At 31.6% G+C, this 20,399-nt stretch overlaps 1 protein-coding gene across 1 annotated transcript in view; it reads left to right on the forward strand.

Annotated features, from left to right (window-relative positions):
• The window catches only part of HDX (highly divergent homeobox), a 184,056-nt gene extending 167,321 nt beyond the window's left edge, over positions 1-16,735 (forward strand). Inside the window, exons 7-10 of the mRNA XM_039870224.1 lie at positions 3-67; positions 2,925-3,008; positions 8,443-8,565; positions 12,648-16,735. Of these exons, the coding sequence (XP_039726158.1) occupies positions 3-67; positions 2,925-3,008; positions 8,443-8,565; positions 12,648-12,773 (398 nt within the window). The 3' untranslated portion in view covers positions 12,774-16,735. The remainder of the gene's footprint in view (positions 1-2; positions 68-2,924; positions 3,009-8,442; positions 8,566-12,647) is intronic.
• The last annotated feature ends 3,664 nt before the right edge of the window (positions 16,736-20,399 follow it).

Raw genomic sequence — 20,399 nt, forward strand, 5'->3', positions numbered from 1 at the left:
AGTGGTTCCAAATGAGGCAAGAGCTCATAAGGAGGAGGACCACCATGCAATAGCTACGGATAATGTGGTATGTACATTTTGAAAGACTTGCTCATTACATGATAGATTTCAAGGTTATGTTTCCAGTTGGTGACAATTAGCATTGTCTTGCTCTACTTTGCAAATGAAAACAGATCTGTTACCAATGAAATTATGTATCTTTGAGATTTACTAAATGAAATTTAATGCACTGTCATTTGAACCTCATTTTTTTTTTAATTTAGGAGCTTTGCATCTATAAAAACCTAATGGTTACTACACATATGACATTTTATACATAACAAGTTATTTTTCTTCAACACATTTAGCAAAGAGCAAATTTCTTTTCATTTGACAGATGGCAGAATTAAAACAGAGTTTATCCTGAGATTATGAAGGAAGCCTTTGTTAATTCTGGGACTTATATTCAGGGATACATGATTCCAAGGTCTATGTTCAGACCATATTTATCTAATGTACTGTGTTTGGTATCTTTTCTTTTCTTAGCTAAATTGAACTCTATTATATTAAAAATTGCAGTAATGAGGGAAAGACAGTATTAAGCAATTGCATAGCAGGCAGAGACAGGCTATGTGTGGATTAAACTGGGTTTTGTAAAAATATAAACATTATCAGTACATAAAGATGACCTCTTAGTAGCTATTTTAGCAGCATCTGTTTATATTCTGACTCTATCAAATAATACAAAAATCAAAATGATATTAAAGTCAGACAAAGGCAAATGTCATTGTACTGTTGTTTTTGCTTTTGAATAAGTGTTTTGTGCTTGATTGCAACCTTTAAAAAATGGTATCTACAATGGATTTTTCTGTTACAAAATGTCTGTAACTTCAAGATTTACCCTGGCTTTCATTACAAACATTTATCTGACACTATAATCCTACTACATCTCCTTAATAAAAGTTGAGCACATGAAATAACAGTTTTTGTTAATTTTTTGTTAAACATCAACAATATATAACAGTGTTTTCCACATATAGGATATAGTTTAAGATTGCATTTTATTAACTTTAGTCCTGTTCTAAGTTAATGTTTGACCTTTCTAACACTAAATTCAACGGGTGCATAGAAAAACAAGCTTTTATTTTGGGGCAAAGTCATGTTTTCATTATATAGATAATTGTTTTCCACAATTATTAATTGTACTAATATTCTTAAATCCCACCAAGTAATAATCTTCTCTGCTCTAGATTTGAATTACACTATACAAATTATATACAATTATTTAAAAATTGGAAACTCTTTTTCCCTAAGGACACATTCATTTTTCTTTAGCCTGAATTTCTCTGCCCTGGCTCTCTCCTCCAGTAAACATTTGAAGATAATGAATGAAGTCATGGTGTAGGATGACTGACAGTCACTTAGGTACTTAATTTTTCAAGAACAATTGATTTTCAGATACAAAGCTCCAAAATTTCAAAGGTTGATCTTCTCTGCCTGTAGCTTTTGAGTGCCCCCAGTTATTCATGGATAACAAATCACAAAGACATATAAGACCTATTTATATGCACAAATCTATACACTGGCCTTTGGTACCGTTGTCCCTGGATAACTTAACTCCTTTTTCCTGGAACCAATCCAAATATATAGAGAATCTAAAGAATAAAATTTAAAAAGCATCAAATCTAAGTTCTGGTGAGAGCCAGATTAAGCCCTAAGTTTATATAGTCATTATAATAGAAAACAAAACATTCGATTCATCTCCAGGCAGCTGTAGAAAGCAACTTCATTGCAGCTGTCCTCTTGACTCAGAAGCCTGCAGGTCATGAATCCTGTTATGGTATTATATTCTCATAAGCAATATATAAAATATGATCATTCTAAATTTTTTTTTGCAATTTTTAATATTGCTGGGTAGGAAGCTTGATTTCAAATTCTGCCTATGACATGTTGCTATTAATGTGCTTTAATGTGCTCATTCTTAAAAAACTGCTTAGTGATTATAGCTTAACTTTTCTCTTTTTAAAATTTTCTTTTGGGTTTGCAGGATTTAAATATGTAAAAGTGCTTTTTCTTGACTGGGTTTTTCATATGCAACAGAAAAATTTAGTACTTAATTTGCTTTTGATTTTATTAAAAAAAAAAAAACTTTCCATGATTAGATAACTTGCCTTGACCTCATGGTTGAAGCTTATTGGTCATTCTTTTCATCAATGTTAAGCTGTTTTGTTTTTTCTTTTGACAAATACTTAATTAGTACCTACTGTGTGCAAGATACTGTACAAACAATGCTGTACCTTAACTCTAAAACTTTTTGCTATTTAGGTCTCTCTCTCTTCCTTCTTACTGTCTAATGATGGAAACAAGTCACTATGCTATTTTGATCATTACATCATGCAAGTCTGCTTTCAATTGTCTAGCTAATGGAGTGCAGTAAATAAGTAAATAAGTGAATATGTTTTAAAATTGTATTTGACTTTGAAATGCATGTCATATGTTGACATTTTACATTACATGTTGCAAAGAGGTGTATGGGTACTTAAAAAGAAAGCCCTTACGAACAATTAGGTATAATTACCATTACAAACATACTCTTACAGGAAGCGATTTTCCTGTCATTGGAGGGTGCTATTTAAGCAGAATTTGAATGCTATTTTTTTTTTTCAGGGATATTGCGAAAGGATTTTTTTTTATTTCCTATTTTAAATAGTATTGCAGTAATTTTGTATTTACTAAGCATTCATCAATTAAAGGTAGAAGGAAGTGGCTCAGACACACAGTAGGTGTAATATTGAGGATCCAGTGGGTTATCAGAGTTTATTCCCAAAACTAGACTAAATAATGCCATCACTTAAACTAAGCATTGAATGTATGTGCCCTATACATTGTTGAGTATAGTGATGATGATCAGGTATATATTTATAAAAACTTCACCTGTGTTACAGAAAATAGAAATTATTGACGATGAAGAAAGTGACATGATAAGTAATTTGGAAGTAGAACAAGTGAATTCTCTCTTGGATTATAAGGTAAAAGTAATTTCAGATTTTGAATTCATTAAGAGAAGGTGTTAAATGAGGTGGCCTTTTACAGTACTTATGTACTAGTTTATTTCACTCCCATTTGATAAACATCCTGGGATTCCACATGTGACTCCCTAAGACAACTTGGATATCCTTCAGCACTTTAATTAACGCTGGCTGATTTAGTGGTTACAGTAGTAAGCATAGTGTTTGCTAAGTGTGAGTAGATATTGATGGTATATGAAAAGGTAAGGTAGTGCATAGTGGTGGTTAATGTGAAATTTATGACAATGCTTTTTTAAAGTCAATGTTCACTTTTAAATGGTGGTAAAGGGAAAAAAAGTCCAGATTTTTTTCTTTGCTAATTTTATCTCAAATTGCAACTTCTGAAGACCACTCTTTTGTCTTTTTTTTTTTTAATTTAAGTATAGTTGGTATACAATCTTATATTGGTTATATTAGTTTCAGGTGTACAATATAGTGATTCAACATTTTTATACCTTACAATGTGATCACTTCACTAATTCTAGTAATCAATTGTCACTGTGCAAACTTATCGCAATATTATTGACTATTCTCCCTTTCCCTTTTCATCTCCTTTCTGGTAACCATCTCTTTGGTCTCTGTTTCTATGAGTCTGTTTTGGTTTTGTTTTGTTTGTTCGTTGGTTTTTTTTTTTTTTTTAGATTCCACCCATAAGTGAAACCAAACAGTATTTTGAAGACCATTTTTTAAAAATATAATACTATATCTGTTTTAGAAGTTTAAAAACATTCCTTAAATCAAATACAAAATCAGTATGAATAGAATGTACTTTTCTTAATGGTACTTGTTATTAAACTTGAAAGGCTTACTTTGATATGCCATATAAGCTATCAGTATATATGTTAATATGTTTTCTGCATACATGTGTAATTGCTTTCCCCTTGTTCATCAGTATCCTATCTCACAAGGCAACTTTAGGATCTTCTGAAATTTTGGCCATACAATCTTTCCATACAATCATTCTTTCTTAGAATATCATAAGAGTTCAAAGCAGAGACTAATACTTAGATATTAATGGAAAATAACATTTAATCAGAAAAGACAACAGCTGTCATTTTCTCATTCTTTTCAATTTTACTATAATTGAAAGTTATGTCATTCAAGAGATTCTATTTTCCAAATGTTCATAACATGTAAGACTTTAAAATATTGGTCATTGTAAACACAGGAGAAAATTATCTTTTGAAATTTATTTTCTAAGTGATCAAGAGCACAGTAAAATTCTATATTTAAACTGTATTTCCAACTAATAAAATTATAAATTTGTTAGTTCTGAAGTATAAGAAATCATTCTAATCTCTCTTACATGATCATATAATATTTCTAAATGCCCAGTTCAGAATTAAAATGGCTCTGCAAGCCACCAATTGGCACAGGCTATGGAAACTATAGACGAGAGGACTAGATTGCACAGCTGTTAAGTGTGCTCCACTTAGCACTCTCAATCAGTTCAGATATGGTTGGGCCCAGAACTCTGAGGATTCTTTCTAGTACCTTTCTGCTCTGGTGTTCCAACCTACCTGAGAAGAATTTGAAGCTGAAGACCAGAGCACAGCAGATTGTCCAGCCCAGAAATATCAAGTAACATTTTCATTGAATTCTAAAGGATATTTAACGATATACTGTTTTATACTGTGGTAAAAGCTGTGGGAACAAGGGATCTTTCACCACCTTATTAAGGATGTCTTTTATAATACATCAGTATCCTATATAAACTTCCTTAACTCTCAAAAATCAGCACCTATATAGAAAAAAATATATTTTTATAATCATTATTAAAAATATTTCAGTTCACCTACTCTGAGTTTTGTTACCTTAATTCTAAACTAAGGGTAAGTGAAACTTCATATAGCAGTTCTCATTGCTGATTTCAAGACGTTGATTTAAAACAGACTTATCAGCTTGGAAATTTAATCTTTCTTCAGAGAACATTGGTGTACTCTATTTGCATATGCATGTTAGTATTCCTTGTTTTGGGATCAAAATCATTTTGTTAGTTTCTAAGTATATTCATCATAACATTCTCTAAGGAAGAGACTTATTTATCTATGTATTATCTGTTCCTAGCACAAAGGTGTCAAGTGACTAGTTCCTGAGTGAGTGAATAAAGTATAATTGGAAGTACATTTAATATTATTAGGCAAGTATTCATTTATATAAAATCAGTTAAGACAAGAAGCTGGGTCATTATAACTTTTTTCCCACACGAAATTAAACAATCTCCCATTACTCTTGGGATTCACTGTAGCAAAATAGAAGAATGTTTCTGATATATATTTGCTAATTGTTATTGTGTAACCATCAATGCTCAGTTTGGAGTTTCTGACTGAGATATATTACTAGAAATCCATATTACTAGGAGTTCTAACTAACCCAAAATGCTTATGAGAGAAGTTGATGAGTTCAGTCCCTGAGGCATAAGTAACTATGTCATAAAATAATGCCTCAGGCTTGGCAATCATTAATAGCCTGCTTAGGAATCAAAGCTCCTATCCACATGAAGCCTTGAATGTTCCCTGCAATCATTTTGGATAATTGGCAAAGCTTACTGGGAATGTAGGGAAAATTTTAACAAGAATAATGAGCTAGATCTTGTCTTCTGAAATTCAGTTAACTTACTAGTTCCTCTCACAAACATTCTATTTAGGAAAATCTCTAAAGTATACATAAATTACTGCCTATAATCTATAAAGTGTTTACTAGGCCTACAAAAAGCAGATCTAAGAAGAATATGTCTGCAATATTAAATTATCTTAAAGCTGTTTATGTTTTTCAAACAGTGCATAAATACTGAAGAGGAATATTCTCATGAGAAATTAGAGATCTGCATACCAAAACATACTTCATGACTTTTGCAAATGCGAATTAATGTTTTTAAAATGCTTTTTAATGGACTGCGAGTGCAGCTCAAAAGGATTATGCATTCAAAGGAGACACTAAGATAATGATAGGCACCTATTTGAAAAAAGACTTCCTGGTCAGCATTTTATTAATACTATTGTTCTGATAATTAATATAAAAAATAGAATTAGTCAAATGTATTAAGGCAAGAGCATGCTGAATTTTATTATAATGTCTAGTTCTAACTTAGATTGCTGAAGAGTGCTTTTGGACAAGGAATTTAGCTTGAATCATCAGATGATTCATTTGATATTAAACGGTCTTAAATAGAAACAATTTTATTAGGTAAAATAAGTTCTAAACTAAGCTGATTAAAAAAAGTTGATGCAGTAAACATGTCATAGATTGAATATGATTAACACAACGGTATTCTCTCAACTGAAACAACAAAAATGCTCGTAGAATTAATGAATTCTAATGTCTTTTATGAAGCTTTTTAAACAAATGCCACTAAAACTCCTGCTCTGCTGTTTGAGACCAATTCTCCAGCTTCGAAGAATACTCAAAACTTATTTTCATGTTTCTTTGACACAGGGGTTGGCTAATAATTTATTTAGTTATTTGAACCATGTTTTTGATATATAATTTTCATACAAAGAAAATTCACCTTCTTATACAGTTAGATGAGTTTTGACAGCTAGATACAGTTGTGTAACCACGACCAAAATCTGTTTATTCATCTGCTGATGATCACTTGTGTTGTTTCTGGTTTTTGACTATTATAAAGTTCCTATGAATATTCGTGTATGTCTTTTTGAGGATATGTGTTTTCATTTCCCTTCGGTAAAAACTTAAGAGTAGGATTGCTGAGTCAGATGGTAAGAGTATGTTTAATTTTATTAGAAACTGCCAAAATATTCTTCAAAGTGGATGTGTCATTTTACACTCCCACTAACAATGTATGAGACTTCTAATTGGCCCACATTCGCACCAGCTCTTGCTATTGTCAGTCTCTTTAACTTTAGCCATTGTAGTATGTTAGTAGTAGCATCTCATTGTGGTTTTAGTTTGCATTTCCTTAATAATAAATGATATTAAGCGTTTTATTGTGTTTATTAACCCTTCATATATCTTCTTTCATAAAGTGTGTGTTCAAATATTTTGCCTGTTTTTTATTCTGTTTCTGGTCTTATCATTGTATTGTAAGAGTTCTTTATGTGTTCTGATTATAAGTCCCTATCAGATATGTGATATTTACAAATACTTTTTCCCAATATGCAGCTTGTATTTTTATTTTCTTAGCAGCATCTTTTGAAGGCCAAAGAGGTTTTTTTTTTTTAATATTTTATTTTGATGAAGTCTTTAAGTTTCATGCTTTTTGCATCCTCTTGAAGAATCTTGGCTTCTAAGCCAAGGGCACAAAGATTTTTCTCCTCCGTTTTCTTATGAACATTTTATAGTTTTACTTTTTACATTTAGGTCTATGATTCATTTCTTGTTAAGTTTTGTATATGATGTGAGATAAGGGGTTTTTTTTAATATTGATTTACAATTGTTTAACCATTGCTCTTTAAAAGACTATCCTTTCTTTGTCCATTAAATTAACTCAGTGTATTTTTTTTAAAGTCAATCAAATATATATTTCTGGACTTTCTGTTATGTTTCACTGACCTATATGTCCACCCTTTTACCAATACCACACTTTCTAGATTTCTTGATTACTATAGTTTTAATAGTAAATCTACTCAGAGCACCTTTATGGCTATTATCTTGTTTGAGCATTTAACTCTCAAAGCTAGACTTACCAAAGATTACTAATATCATATCAATTTTACTGATGAGTAAACAGAGTGACAGAGAAGTTAGTTGACCTGCCCAAGTTTACACAATTATCAACAATCTTGGCACTAAAATCCTCCCAAATCCTAGTCTACTGTTTTTCCCTACACAACTAGCAAAAATAGTGAAGGGAGACTTGATCTCAAATTAGTGGTTTACAGCGGTACATTTGGAGATATTTTCTGAATAATAGACTTTTACATAAAGGCAGAGAGGGGAACGCTCAACAAACTAAGTCTTAGTAATTATTACTTAGACAGTCTTAGTTATAAATTCGGTATCTCTTTGGTACAAAATAATTTTTAGTTCTCAGCATTTGGCATTGTAATTCAGAATTTCCGCATTTGCAGGTGCTCTTTACTTGGGGTTAATTGAACTCTCTATATTCTTAATCTTAATCCAAATGCTAATTAGGTTTAATATAAGAAGAGTCTTCCAAGGGGAGGGGAACTGTTTCTTGATTTTTCTCTTACTGGAATTTATTTGATTGAATTTTTGAACTTGCAAATATTTTTCTATTGGTGATTTGCTTAAAAGGCAGCCTTTGAGTAGCAGAATAACTTCCTTCTGTGCTTTATATTTCTTTATGCTAAAATTTTATCTTCCTCATTGTCCCTCTCTTTTGATTGCCTTTTTAGAATTTTATTGTGCATCAATCATATACAGTCTTAGGTTTGCATAAGATAATTATATTGTTTGATGTTTTCTTCTTCAGAATGAAGAAGTCAGATTCATTGAAAATGAGCTAGAAATTCAAAAGCAAAAATACTTTAAACTTCAGACGTTTGTTAGAAGCTTGATACTAGCTATGAAAGCTGACGATAAGGAACAACAGCAGGTAGGTGCCAGAAGAGACTAGTAAACTGTAATGTATCATGTTGAAAAATGTCATGTTGCATTGGGTTTTTCATATATTTTTGTTTGTTTTTATATTTCATTTCTGCTGGCCATTAAAAAAGAATTTGTTACTTATGACCTTTTTGAGCACAGTTTTCTTGAGAATAGATATTCAAAATTTGTGTAAAGCTTTAATGGAAAATCAAAATAACTGATTAACATACTTTAATTCCAAGTTAGCCTTAAATAGGGAATTTTTAAAAATTAATTTTAAGGAAATTCTCAAAATGTTTGTAGTGATGGCTACATTAACTGGAGAGACACATATCTGGGGGCCTTTCGTGAATGAAAGAGGTGAAGCGTTGCCTTTCTTCTGAATTTCAGTTATCTTCTAGCCCCTACTAGAGTTTACAAATGTTCGGATACCTTCTCTTTTATGAAATGTTGCTCATCACTAAAAAATAATGGAATTACTTTGTGAATTTTTCATGACCACGGTGCATCATTTCCTTTTCTCAATTTAACTAAAGTGTTTGATTCCTCTACCCCAAAGATGAAATCAATATATTGTTTACAAATTCCTCCCAAATTTTGTTTCTTATTTTTATGTGAAATTTGTATAATGATGTATTAAAATTGTTGAAAAGAATTATAATAAATGTTCCATTTAATAGCAAATGATTCCAAATTCGCCTCTGAGTTGTATATTGCCATGTTGATTCCTTGACAGAAAAGTTAAATATAAGTAGTATGTCACACAGGTAACCATTAACTATGAAGCAGTCTCAGAGGTTTTTATCCAGCAAGGAATCTCAAGAGTATAAAATTTCACCCCTTATATCCAAGCGACACTGCACGTACCATCCTAGATATCTCCAGGGAAAACGATTAGAGTCTTAGCATCTCACAATTCTCTCCTTTTTAAAAAAGAGAAAAATGTTTATATATTTCACCAAAGTACTCAACTACAAAATTTAAACTAAAAGAATTTATTCATGAGAAGCAACCATGCCATATTTAATAGCTAGTATCATGAATTTACTCTCCATCTTACACACACACACACACACACACACACACACACACACATCCAAGACAGTAGTCTTTAGTTATCTTTGCCAGCTTTATTTAAGACTATTGTTTTATTATATGATTTATGCAAATTCCATGGCATATTAAAATATGTTTGCTTTTTAGGAACCTAAACTAAAGATTTTATAGAATGAGGTGGTGGTCTTGAATATGGTCCCAAGGGTATGGTAAATTTTAAATAATTGTAAAAAAAAATTAGGTTCAACCATTGGAATAACTTGGAGTATGGTTCTGGTCTCAAAAGTCATAGCATGGTTTTGAATTCAGAATTAGAGGACCAGGTAAATAACAGTTGTCTATGTCTTTTGATATCTAAGAATAGCACACACATCACATTTTATTTTCTAATTCTCACATTATTCCTGGATCGATTCCTTCCATAAGACCACTAACAAATAAGAAAAGTAACTACTGTACTTTTAATTTTTCTCCTTCTCTTATACTTTTTTTCTAATAAAGGCTAATCAACTAAGATGTGGACAAAATGTTGACTAAGAAAAAGAGAAAGTTATACAAAAAATGTACTGAAAGTCATAGCCTATATAATTAGCACCAAATAGAAATGACTGATTTGATATTGGGTATAATGGATCTCAAAATATGGTCTCAAAATACAGAAGACACAAAAGTTATTTGGGCAATGTCTTAAATTACTCATTTAACACTATGAAATACTTACAGGTTTATTTCTAGAAGGAATTAAATTTATTCTACCCAATAAAAAAGAACCATTGTGTCATTGGTTTCTTATTTTAAAAAAATCTTAAGTGTTTTTTTTATTAATCTTGATTTGGGTAAACTGAGTGAGATGAATGGTCTACAGAATATATTGCCTCAAAGAAGCAGTCTAGGCTTTAAAAGTATATGATATTGCCTGACTGAAATATTATATTACTCAAAGGTTTTTAAACCATTAGCCATTTTAAGATAAAAATAATGTTACCAGCCCTGTACTAAGTCATTACTTATGATCTCTCTTCCCCTGATAATTCACTATGTGATCCTAGCCAGATCAATTTGCTTTTCTTGAATTTCAATTTCTCCACTTTGCAAGGAAGATAAGAATGGTTAACATTATGGAATTTGACATTCATACCTTAGGGGCAGGAATAAGTGTTATAGAGACTGATGATATATTTAGGAAATGCTTTGATCTCTTGAGGAGAGTGGTACTAGGTCAGACTCTGAAGGTAGATTAATGAAGAAACTGTAGTAAATAAATCAATTGTATTAGTGTCCAAGAAAAAGGCAGTTCTAGCAATTAGCACACTCCAAAGATTTGTTCAGTGTGTCAGTGTTGTAATCCAGTAAGATACTGGAAAGAAAACATTTTAATTGGACCTTATCCATTAGTAGTGCCCTGTACTACCCCAAATATTAATGTTTTTCTATTTCACGCTATATTCATTTTGTCAGTCAATTACATAAAATGCAACAACAAAGAAATAAATAGTAAAGGTTCTTTGATTTCAAGGTCTTCCCACTATAATTTAGAATGTCATTAAGTCTGCTTATCCACTTGCCTTTTCAATATTCTAAGCACATGTTCACTGAATGTTCACTGGAACATTTTGCCCTCTCTAACATAGCTTCTTCATAATTACAAAGTGAACTAAATCCAGTGATGTATTTCTCATAAACTATGATCATCCAATGTCACCTGGATTTGGTTAGTGGTAAACAACTGTTCTAGAAGAAAATGGCATTGTGTCCTGTTACCACAACATAGCACCTTAAAAAGCATGTAGTACCTTTAGGTGACTGCTTTGAAATTACTCTGAATTTCATCAAGAAATTCATGATCTACTTAACAGTATGAAATAAATAACAGCTATTCCTTCAGGATCAGTTGGCCTTTCCTTATGCAGCCTGGCAAAAGGGAGAAAGTTTCTAATCTTGCCTCTCTGCTATAAGACAAAAAGTATAGGATTTATAGCTGCCACTTCTTTTAACAAATAAGTAAATATTGTCTTATTTCAACAGTGAATTTCCTATGTTCTCCAACATGCTCTGTCTTTCTGTCCCTTAATTGAGTAGTGGCAAGCTTGCATTTGTTTCTGTTACCTTGGTCCTTGTTTACCACTGCACTCAAAGCCTACACTGTAAGTAATACTGTTTAAAAATTTCCCAGACATGCTACATTATTTTTAATAGTGGGAACAGCAAGTCAGTAATTTAATTCACATTTTTTTATGGTCAAGTAGGCATCAACACTGTCAGCCACGTGAAACTTGATTAATCATTTATTTCTCTGGTATGGACGCATGTTCTATAACCAGATGAAACAGTTACACCATGGCAAACTTCTTTCATGGCTCTCAGCTTATCTTAATTACTCCACCAGAGAAATGGGCAGCCCTCTAGATACATCATTACACAGCTAGATTCACTGGTTCAGCTGCACCTTGGTGGATGCTTGGCCATCTGTAGATATATAGGCATAGACTAAGAAAAGGAAAAAAAAATCACTTGGTCTTTTCAAGTTGTTAAAGTTTAAAGTAAAATAGCTGAGCTTCTTTCTTAATTGCTAAGTTCTTTCTCCCACTGAAGTACAAAATTACCTTTTGTAAAATACATTTTTTCTCTAAAAGACAGCATAGCTAGGCAAGAATATTTTAATAAGAAATATAATTTTAAAGCCCTTTAGCAGTAATCAGTGAACACTCAAAACTAGTATGGAAATCACTTATCTTAAACACTTCAAAGCACTTGGTGCAGAATAGTTGTTCATTTCTCTCCTGATTTCCCTTTTTTCTGAGGTTCCACCGTATGTAATCTACACTCTCAAGATCTAGCATTTTGTTATTTCCTTAATAGTATATAAAGAATTTATCTTTTAGGTAAGATATTGTATATGGTCCTGAAAGCAAAATGCTTCTTTTTTTTAAATCCATAAGAATAAATCAACATGAGAGGATCACAACTATTAACATAAAATTGGAAAAGATCTGTCCACATACTAATTCAAAAAAATTGATTTTTCTGACTCAGGCACTGCTGTCAGATTTACCTCCTGAATTAGAAGAGATGGATTTCAATCATGCTTCGCCGGAGCCTGATGATACCTCATTCAGTGTGTCTTCTTTATCAGAGAAAAATGCCTCAGACAGTTTGTGATTTGTAGGGGGGAGGTATATGATACAGACTTGGCTGCCTAACAGGTGTGCATTTCAAGATAACTTCATTCTGTTGCCCTGAAATTCTTCAGTTGGAAAAACATGTTGAAACCAACATATTCTGTGAAGGATGGACAAGATATAATGGCTACAATGCAAAAATATATATATATATGAAATTTAAAAGCATTGTTTAAGAGTTTTTTTTTTTTTCCAAACTGATGGAACTCTGAGAAGATAATTGTATTTAATTTTGAGCAATTTAGCTATGAAATGCATAACATCTAATTTCTGAAAAGTTTTTGTTTGGTTTTATAGAAGAATTTTAGTTTTAATAATAGTTTTGACCAGACACACAAAAATAAAGGTATTTCAACATTGCTTACCAAGTTACTAAAGCTTAATTATTATTTTTGTAGCCATTACATCTTCTTTCTTTCTCTCTCCTTCTCCTAACATACACTTTAACTCAGGAAAATGGACTGAAAATTGAAAACAAAATTTTAAAAATGATTTAACCTGGATGAGTCTTGGGAATTATTTTTCAACCCCTTGAAAATTTTACTTAAACTAATGGTTGAAACTGAGGTGATTCCTAGTATATAATTGTAAATTGTTGGTATTCGTTTATTATCTAACCCAAATATATGCGGGGAGGGGGAAAAGCACTAATGGAAAAGTAATTCACCAACATGAAGTCAAATAAATTTTTAAGTGTACAGAAACAAAATGTTGTAAGAGATTAGTCTTAATGGAAATTCTTCATTTCTACAAATGACAAATACTGATAAAACTTACATTCTACTAGTAAATTTGTGTAACTGAGTTAGATGAAATGTTGCACAACTATTACAAGTTTATCACCAGCGTCATGATATTTTTTTCAGTTCTTACGTTTTATGAAACGGGAATCAAGGTAAGCCATTAAGATCTTTTTTTTTTAATCTAGTCACTCAGCTTTGCCACAAAATTTACCTCATTTCCATGTGAAGCTTGTACAGAGCCATCAGCCAAGGATAATATCCAAAAAAATTATACCACTTTCGTTGTAAATCACACTCCTCTGGATTTCCTGGATACTATTCTATGAGTACTTTCCTAAAATGGGCATGTTATCCAGTTGTTCTATTAGTAGGTACCAGATGGCAATACGCTTTAGACAATTCTTTGAAGATCTTCCCTTACAGAGTACCAGATGGCATTACCAAGACTCATAAAAGGGAAAATGCCAGCTTCTCCCTGAGCAGACAGTGTCATATATTTGTGAGTTACAGTGTGGAATTGTGTCACATGGTTAAATTACTATCTTTACATAAAAGATTAATGAAGAAGTTTACATGACTCTTTTGGCCATCAAGTTTCTACATCAGATATTTTTTTGTAATTTGTAAGTTAAACAAATTATGATCTTGGAGTTCACAGCTACCAACTTATGAATGCAGAAAGGCAGTCATAAATGTTTTTGACCTTGAAATGTCCCCTCTCCCACACACAAATAGATAAGGTTTATTGATAATCGTCTTGTCAGCTATTTGTTTAATATCGCTGACATCCTACTGCTATGATTCTTTTGTTAGCAGAAATATGTCAGTGGTTAGGTATGCTCCTTGTTAGCTGACAGCTGTATGGTTTATTGCAAATGATGTTTAATATTCCTTGCTGACAAGTCGAATTCCGTTCAGAGAGTAGAATGCTGAGTATCACAACCTCAGATATTAAGATTAAATTTATCAGTTACACCAATTCCTCCATGAGAGAAAGAGTCCCTACTCTATACAGCAAATATATAAATCATTTCTTAAGGTAGCATGAACAAATTCCAGGTCTTCAAGTTTCTCCTAAGATCTCCTTTCTAGTCATTAAATTTATCTTTAAACTTTAATTTCTTCTATTTTAATTTAAGCCTCTTCTTATTTGGTTCTTGTTACAAAGTAAGGATAGATGATTCTCTCCTACAGTTTTCAACTCTATGGATTTTATTCGTCATACCTCAGCAATTAGTCACTAAATCAAATAGTATTCATTGATCTACTGCTATATGGACATTGGATTTCTCCTCCTCAGCAAGCCATAAATTTCAAAACAAATTATTTCTTTTCACTTTTTCAGGATATTAATAAAAAGTATTTAATAAAAAAAAGTTTAGTAGACTTAGGATTCTGCTAGGTGTGATTCTCAGAAGGAATCCTAGTCTACAATTTTGAGAGAAAGCATAGATGATTTCCTTGTCTCTGTTTAAAGTTCCATTAAAATAGAAACCATATAAATCATAGCAGTGTGCTTAGGGATCCTTTTGTCTTGGCATTTGTGTTTTAGCACCAGAATTATTTCTTTTACTATCCTCGGAATTAAAATATTCCTAAAACGAAATGTGGTTGTTCTATAACAAGAACCAAAGGAAATAGCTGTATCCTAATTATGAAAAATCATAATTGGCAGAATGAAAAAGATGTCGAGGTCAAGTTTTAAAAAAAATCTAGTATAAAAAATATATATTTTTTTTACACATATAGATTGGAATTGGTTTTGAGACATTTTAGAGCAAGAAAAATATCAGTTTATGACTCCTTTTGTAAACATCTTCATGACTAAGGGGAGAAAAACCACTACTGTTTCTTTCTATAAGGCTTTGACACAATATTAAAATGAACCACACTATCTGCACCATCTCTCACAAAGACAGATGCCAACTTGAAAAAACTTTTTCTTGTCTGTTAACTATGCTTTATGTCTACTTTCAGCTCAGGATAGCCAACTGGTTTTCTAAGCAGGAAATGTATATCTAAGAGCACTTACCTACAGAAATACCTATTAAAATATAAAACAAACAAACAAGCAAACAAACAAAAAACCTGGAGGTACCTTCCTCATTTCAGCGAAGCTAAAATTATTCACAAGAAAATGAGGATTGTAGTTACCTTGGAGAATAGGAAAATTAACACGTGCAAGAAAAACTTAAAAGAAAATTTACCTCTTCATGGAACCTGAGGATATTTTGTTGTAAGGTCAGTTATAATAGCAAGACTTTTGTAATACAATTGCAATCATGTGATAGAAATGTTATTCTTGGAAAAGAAAAGGCTGCAGCCCAGTCACATCCTGTGCTCTGTATACTAAGACTCCAAAAGATGTCCAAGAGGCCATTTCTCCAAAGACAGCAATATCTATTTTATAGCACTTTCATAGTCAGCAATCTGTATGTTTGTAGGAAGATATGTAAGTTTTGTATTTAAAAGAATTCTAGAGTCTAAGATTGACTTTATTGACTTTTGTGGTGGCAAGGGTGGGGGGAGGGTGCATTACCCCTTTCCAAGGAATAGTTTCCTCATCTTGTTCTGATAGCTTATGATCATTTTTAGAGACATTCTGAAAACTTTAACTGCTGTCCTTCCTCCATATTTCAGTGATGGTATACCAGGAATAATGTCTATTTTCAAATTTTATTAGATTTTCATTCAGATCTTAAAAATGCTGAAATCTGATGGATTAGCCTTTTTAAGGGAGTTGTAAGAATCGTAGTGTCTAAATGATGAGTAAATGTGCTTCCCTTTGAAGTTGGTGTTATCCTTGGCAGATAGCACTGTATCATGCTCTTCACCAAGCTATACTCTGGTGATGATATAATGGAGGATCTTAACTTGTGAGCCTACAGTCAACATACCATTGCCCCAAACAAACCTTCATAATAGCAGATTTGCTAAGGGGGAAAGGGAATAAAGTGATATTTTCATGGAAATTATGATTGTTCCATTAAAATGTATATTGAGTATATATTATTCCACATTGAAATTTTATTTTGCTTTAACTTGTTAAGCAATTAATTTTAGCAATCTTGCATCCCATTTTACTGGTACTACCTCTGAACACTATCACTTTAAAACCATATCAGACTGTAATGTGAACTTTTGTAGGATTTTTATTTAAACTTTTATAGAGGCAATAAATGATTTCCAACTAATAGAATCTATTTCTTTACTTTAATATTTATTTTTCTAAGTATTTGTGTTATAAGCACTGTTCCCTTTTTAAAGATGTTTTTTTTTTTCTCAAAAAATAAGCTTCTGATAAAAAGACAAAAAATACAGATAATAGTAAGGCATTGGAGGTTACAAAAGGGAGAACATGAAGTGCTTAAATGGAAATTTGGTCGATTTCCAAGCTGATATTATACACACACACACACACACACACACACACACACACACATATATATACATACATTATATACATATATTATATACATTATATAAATTATACATATACATTATATACATTATATACATATATGTTATTTATATGTTGATTATATATATATATACAATATACATTATATATATGTGTGTGTGTGCATGTGTGTGTGTGTGTGTATATATATATATATATATATATATATATATATATTATATATATATATAATTGACTTTGCTTAACAAAAAATTACCCCAACTCCAATGGAATGGAGTGATTCATCTCTAAAAGACAACATATTTGTCCACAATATTATATTTAAATGGTAAAACCAGCAAATAATCACCACAGTATAAAAATGAAAGCTATTTTTACAACAGATTATTTTTAAGTGGTAGCATGACATCTAACTTTTGGCTCTCTTTGACACCAATTGAGTATTACTTTAATTCGGGTGAAGTATGCCCATGACTTTTTTTGTCAAAGCCATATACCAATTAAAATACTTCATATTACCTAACTAATAAGTGAAGGCAAGGGATGAGTTTCAAATATCACATCACCAGTTTTCTTTCCCAGTTGATAAATTTTTAAGAATGTTGCAAAGAATTACATACAAACATACACTTCAAATGACCCAAGTCTCTCTCAGATCTGTAAAAACATTAAAAGGGTAAAATCCTTTGTTTCTATAAAAATGAACAAGAATCATTACAAAACTATTTAAAAGATAAGTCAATGGATTAGTATGTTCATTAGATTGAATTATGTTTTCATACTCTTTGAAGCTATTTTTTCACATTTCTTGTTTATATCATATTATAAAAGTAATAGATGTTCATTGTAGACATTTTAGAAAATGTAGATAATATAAAGAAAGACAAAACCACTTGTAATCCCACCACCTAATAATAATCATTGTTAACATCTTAGTATATTTCATTCCAGTCATTTCTTCTGCATATCGCATATATTCAGCAAATCTAGAATTATACCTAATATGCAGTTATGTGTCCTGCTTTTTCTTTTAACAATGTATTGAAAACATCTCATTTAAGCATTTGTCACCACGGTATTTTACTCTCAATTACATTTGGGCCTAAAGGGGGATTTTTTTTTTTTAATTTACAAGAAGAAAACAAATGTTTCAATGATGAAAACACATTTGTTCTAGAGGATTAACAAGTAATTGCTTTATGTAAAAACTATATTTCTTACCCTAGATTTAAAACAAATGATGTTACTTATTTCACAAAGCTATACTTTGACTGCAAGTTACAAGATAGTTCTCCTTTATACTTTTACCCAAGTAGTGTTTTTATCACCCATACCAAGAAACTATTTTAAATCAAAAATAAAGCAAAAATCGTTTTAAGTATGAAAGGTCTCATATTGAATACACCAATATCCTCTTGTAGTAATAATTTTTTTGAAGTAAGTTAGAGCTCTGTTCCAGTATTTCTCTAAAGAATAAGACTGTTTCTTTTTTATTATAGTGTTCTGTTTTAGCCAATTTGGAAGTTTGGGAAATTTTGCCAATTCTAGATTTTGCTGTGAAATAACAATTAATATTTTTATTTCCATTGAATGATGTAATATAATGAATGCCGAGAGTATTATAATCAAGTACCTTATTTGTGATCTAGGCCATATAAAACTCTAATCTTTCCCAGTACATAGGTCACTCCATAGTTAAAAATTAGATCTTGGGGAAGCTTTTTTTTTCAAGATGTTAGGAGACCATTCAATGCACTGTTTTCAATAATATTGGAACTGGTATCAAAATGCTTGTTAGCTTACATTGGATAGAGCATAGTTCTGAGGCTCAGGCCACGGGTTTGATCTCCATTTAGATCAGTTAGTTTTAACAAGTGGAAAAAACTTCTGCTACAGGACCACCATGTACCCGTATTTCTTGTCTTGCAGTCTGTCACTAGTCACAGAAGACTGGAGGAAAGACCTTATATGTTGCTTAAATGGTATAAAGAGTTCTGAGGAGATTCTCCTTTCCATTCCCACCCTCCTTCCATGCCTCTGTTGAGAGTGCATTAGTAGTAATTTATTGAGGATAATTTGGTATAAAATCATCCTGACAAAGATAAGGGGTGGAGGGTCTATGAGGTATTTATATCATAGTGTCATTTGCTTAATCAGCTACATTCTTTTCAACACTGGGTGAAGAGCAGGGCACTGAGAGAAAGATAGTTGAGGAAATAGGTGATGAAAAGTAGAGAAGGATAAATACAGAACCTCTAAAAGTCTTGAGGGAGGCATCATAATGGATGGCACTAAGGGACTGATGAGCAGGAGAGAGGGCATTCTAGACTCTAAAATCTAAAAGGTTAAATATATGTATAGTAGTGTAGTGCAAGGGTTAAGGTATAATATTGTAAGAGTTAAGTCTTGGGATCAAACCTCAGTTTTAACACTTTCCAGTTGTATAATCTTGGACAAGTTATTGAACTGTTTAAGTTTCTTTAAAAACTGTGAATAATGACAGTACCTATGTCAAAGGAATTATTGTGAGAAATATAATAATCTGTCATAAAGTGCTTAGCACAGTGCCTAGCACACAGGAATTACTCAGTAAATATTAGCCAATGCTATTATTATTACTTACATAAAAGGGAATTGAAGGGAATCAAAGACAATTCCCAGCTACCAGTTATGCCCTGGGCAGAAATGGCTTAATGCAAACATCTAACAGAATCAAAACACAACTCAAAACAATTTCACTTACATTTAGTATCTTACTGCAGTATTGTCATATTCAAAGGGTATCACAGTCTTACTGGTAGTGCCTTCAGTGAACTTCTTAGTGCCTTAGAGAGTTAATAGTCTATCCTTTCTAGCAAAGAACTGCCATGAGACCTAGAATGAATCAGACTCATTATCGTGCATTGAAAAAAAAAATTGATGTTGTATAACATATGTCACCCACTTTTATTGATCCGTTATCTGTATGTATATGATTTTTATAATCTTTATATGAACCAAACTCATTGTGGAAAAATATAATTCTTTAATTATTTCTTTGAATGTTTATATATCAAATGTTGGTCTCAAGCTTAATATATGTATACATGCATGTGAATTTATGGCACAGGGCTTAGAAATTTTGTATTGCTTTGTTTTGACTTGTCTTCAGTTTCCAATCAAGTGAATCAAGGGACAAATCACTGATACATGCAACAACTTAGGCAAACCTCAAAGACTTTATACTAAGTTTTTGTTTTTGTTTTTTAAAGAAAGGCAGAAAACTACATACTGTATCATTTCATTTATATGAAATTCTAGGAAAGGCAAAACTTTTGGAACAGAAATCAGATCAGCAGTTGCCAGGGATTAGGGTACGGGTAGGGGATAAACTGCAAGCTGGCATAAGGAAACATTTTAGGGCAATAGAACAAAAACAAGTGAATTATGTATGGAATACATA

This window comes from Pteropus medius, unplaced genomic scaffold, assembly GCF_902729225.1.
Source record: "Pteropus medius unplaced genomic scaffold, Ma_sr-lr_union100, whole genome shotgun sequence".
NCBI classification, from domain to species: Eukaryota; Metazoa; Chordata; class Mammalia; order Chiroptera; family Pteropodidae; genus Pteropus; species Pteropus medius.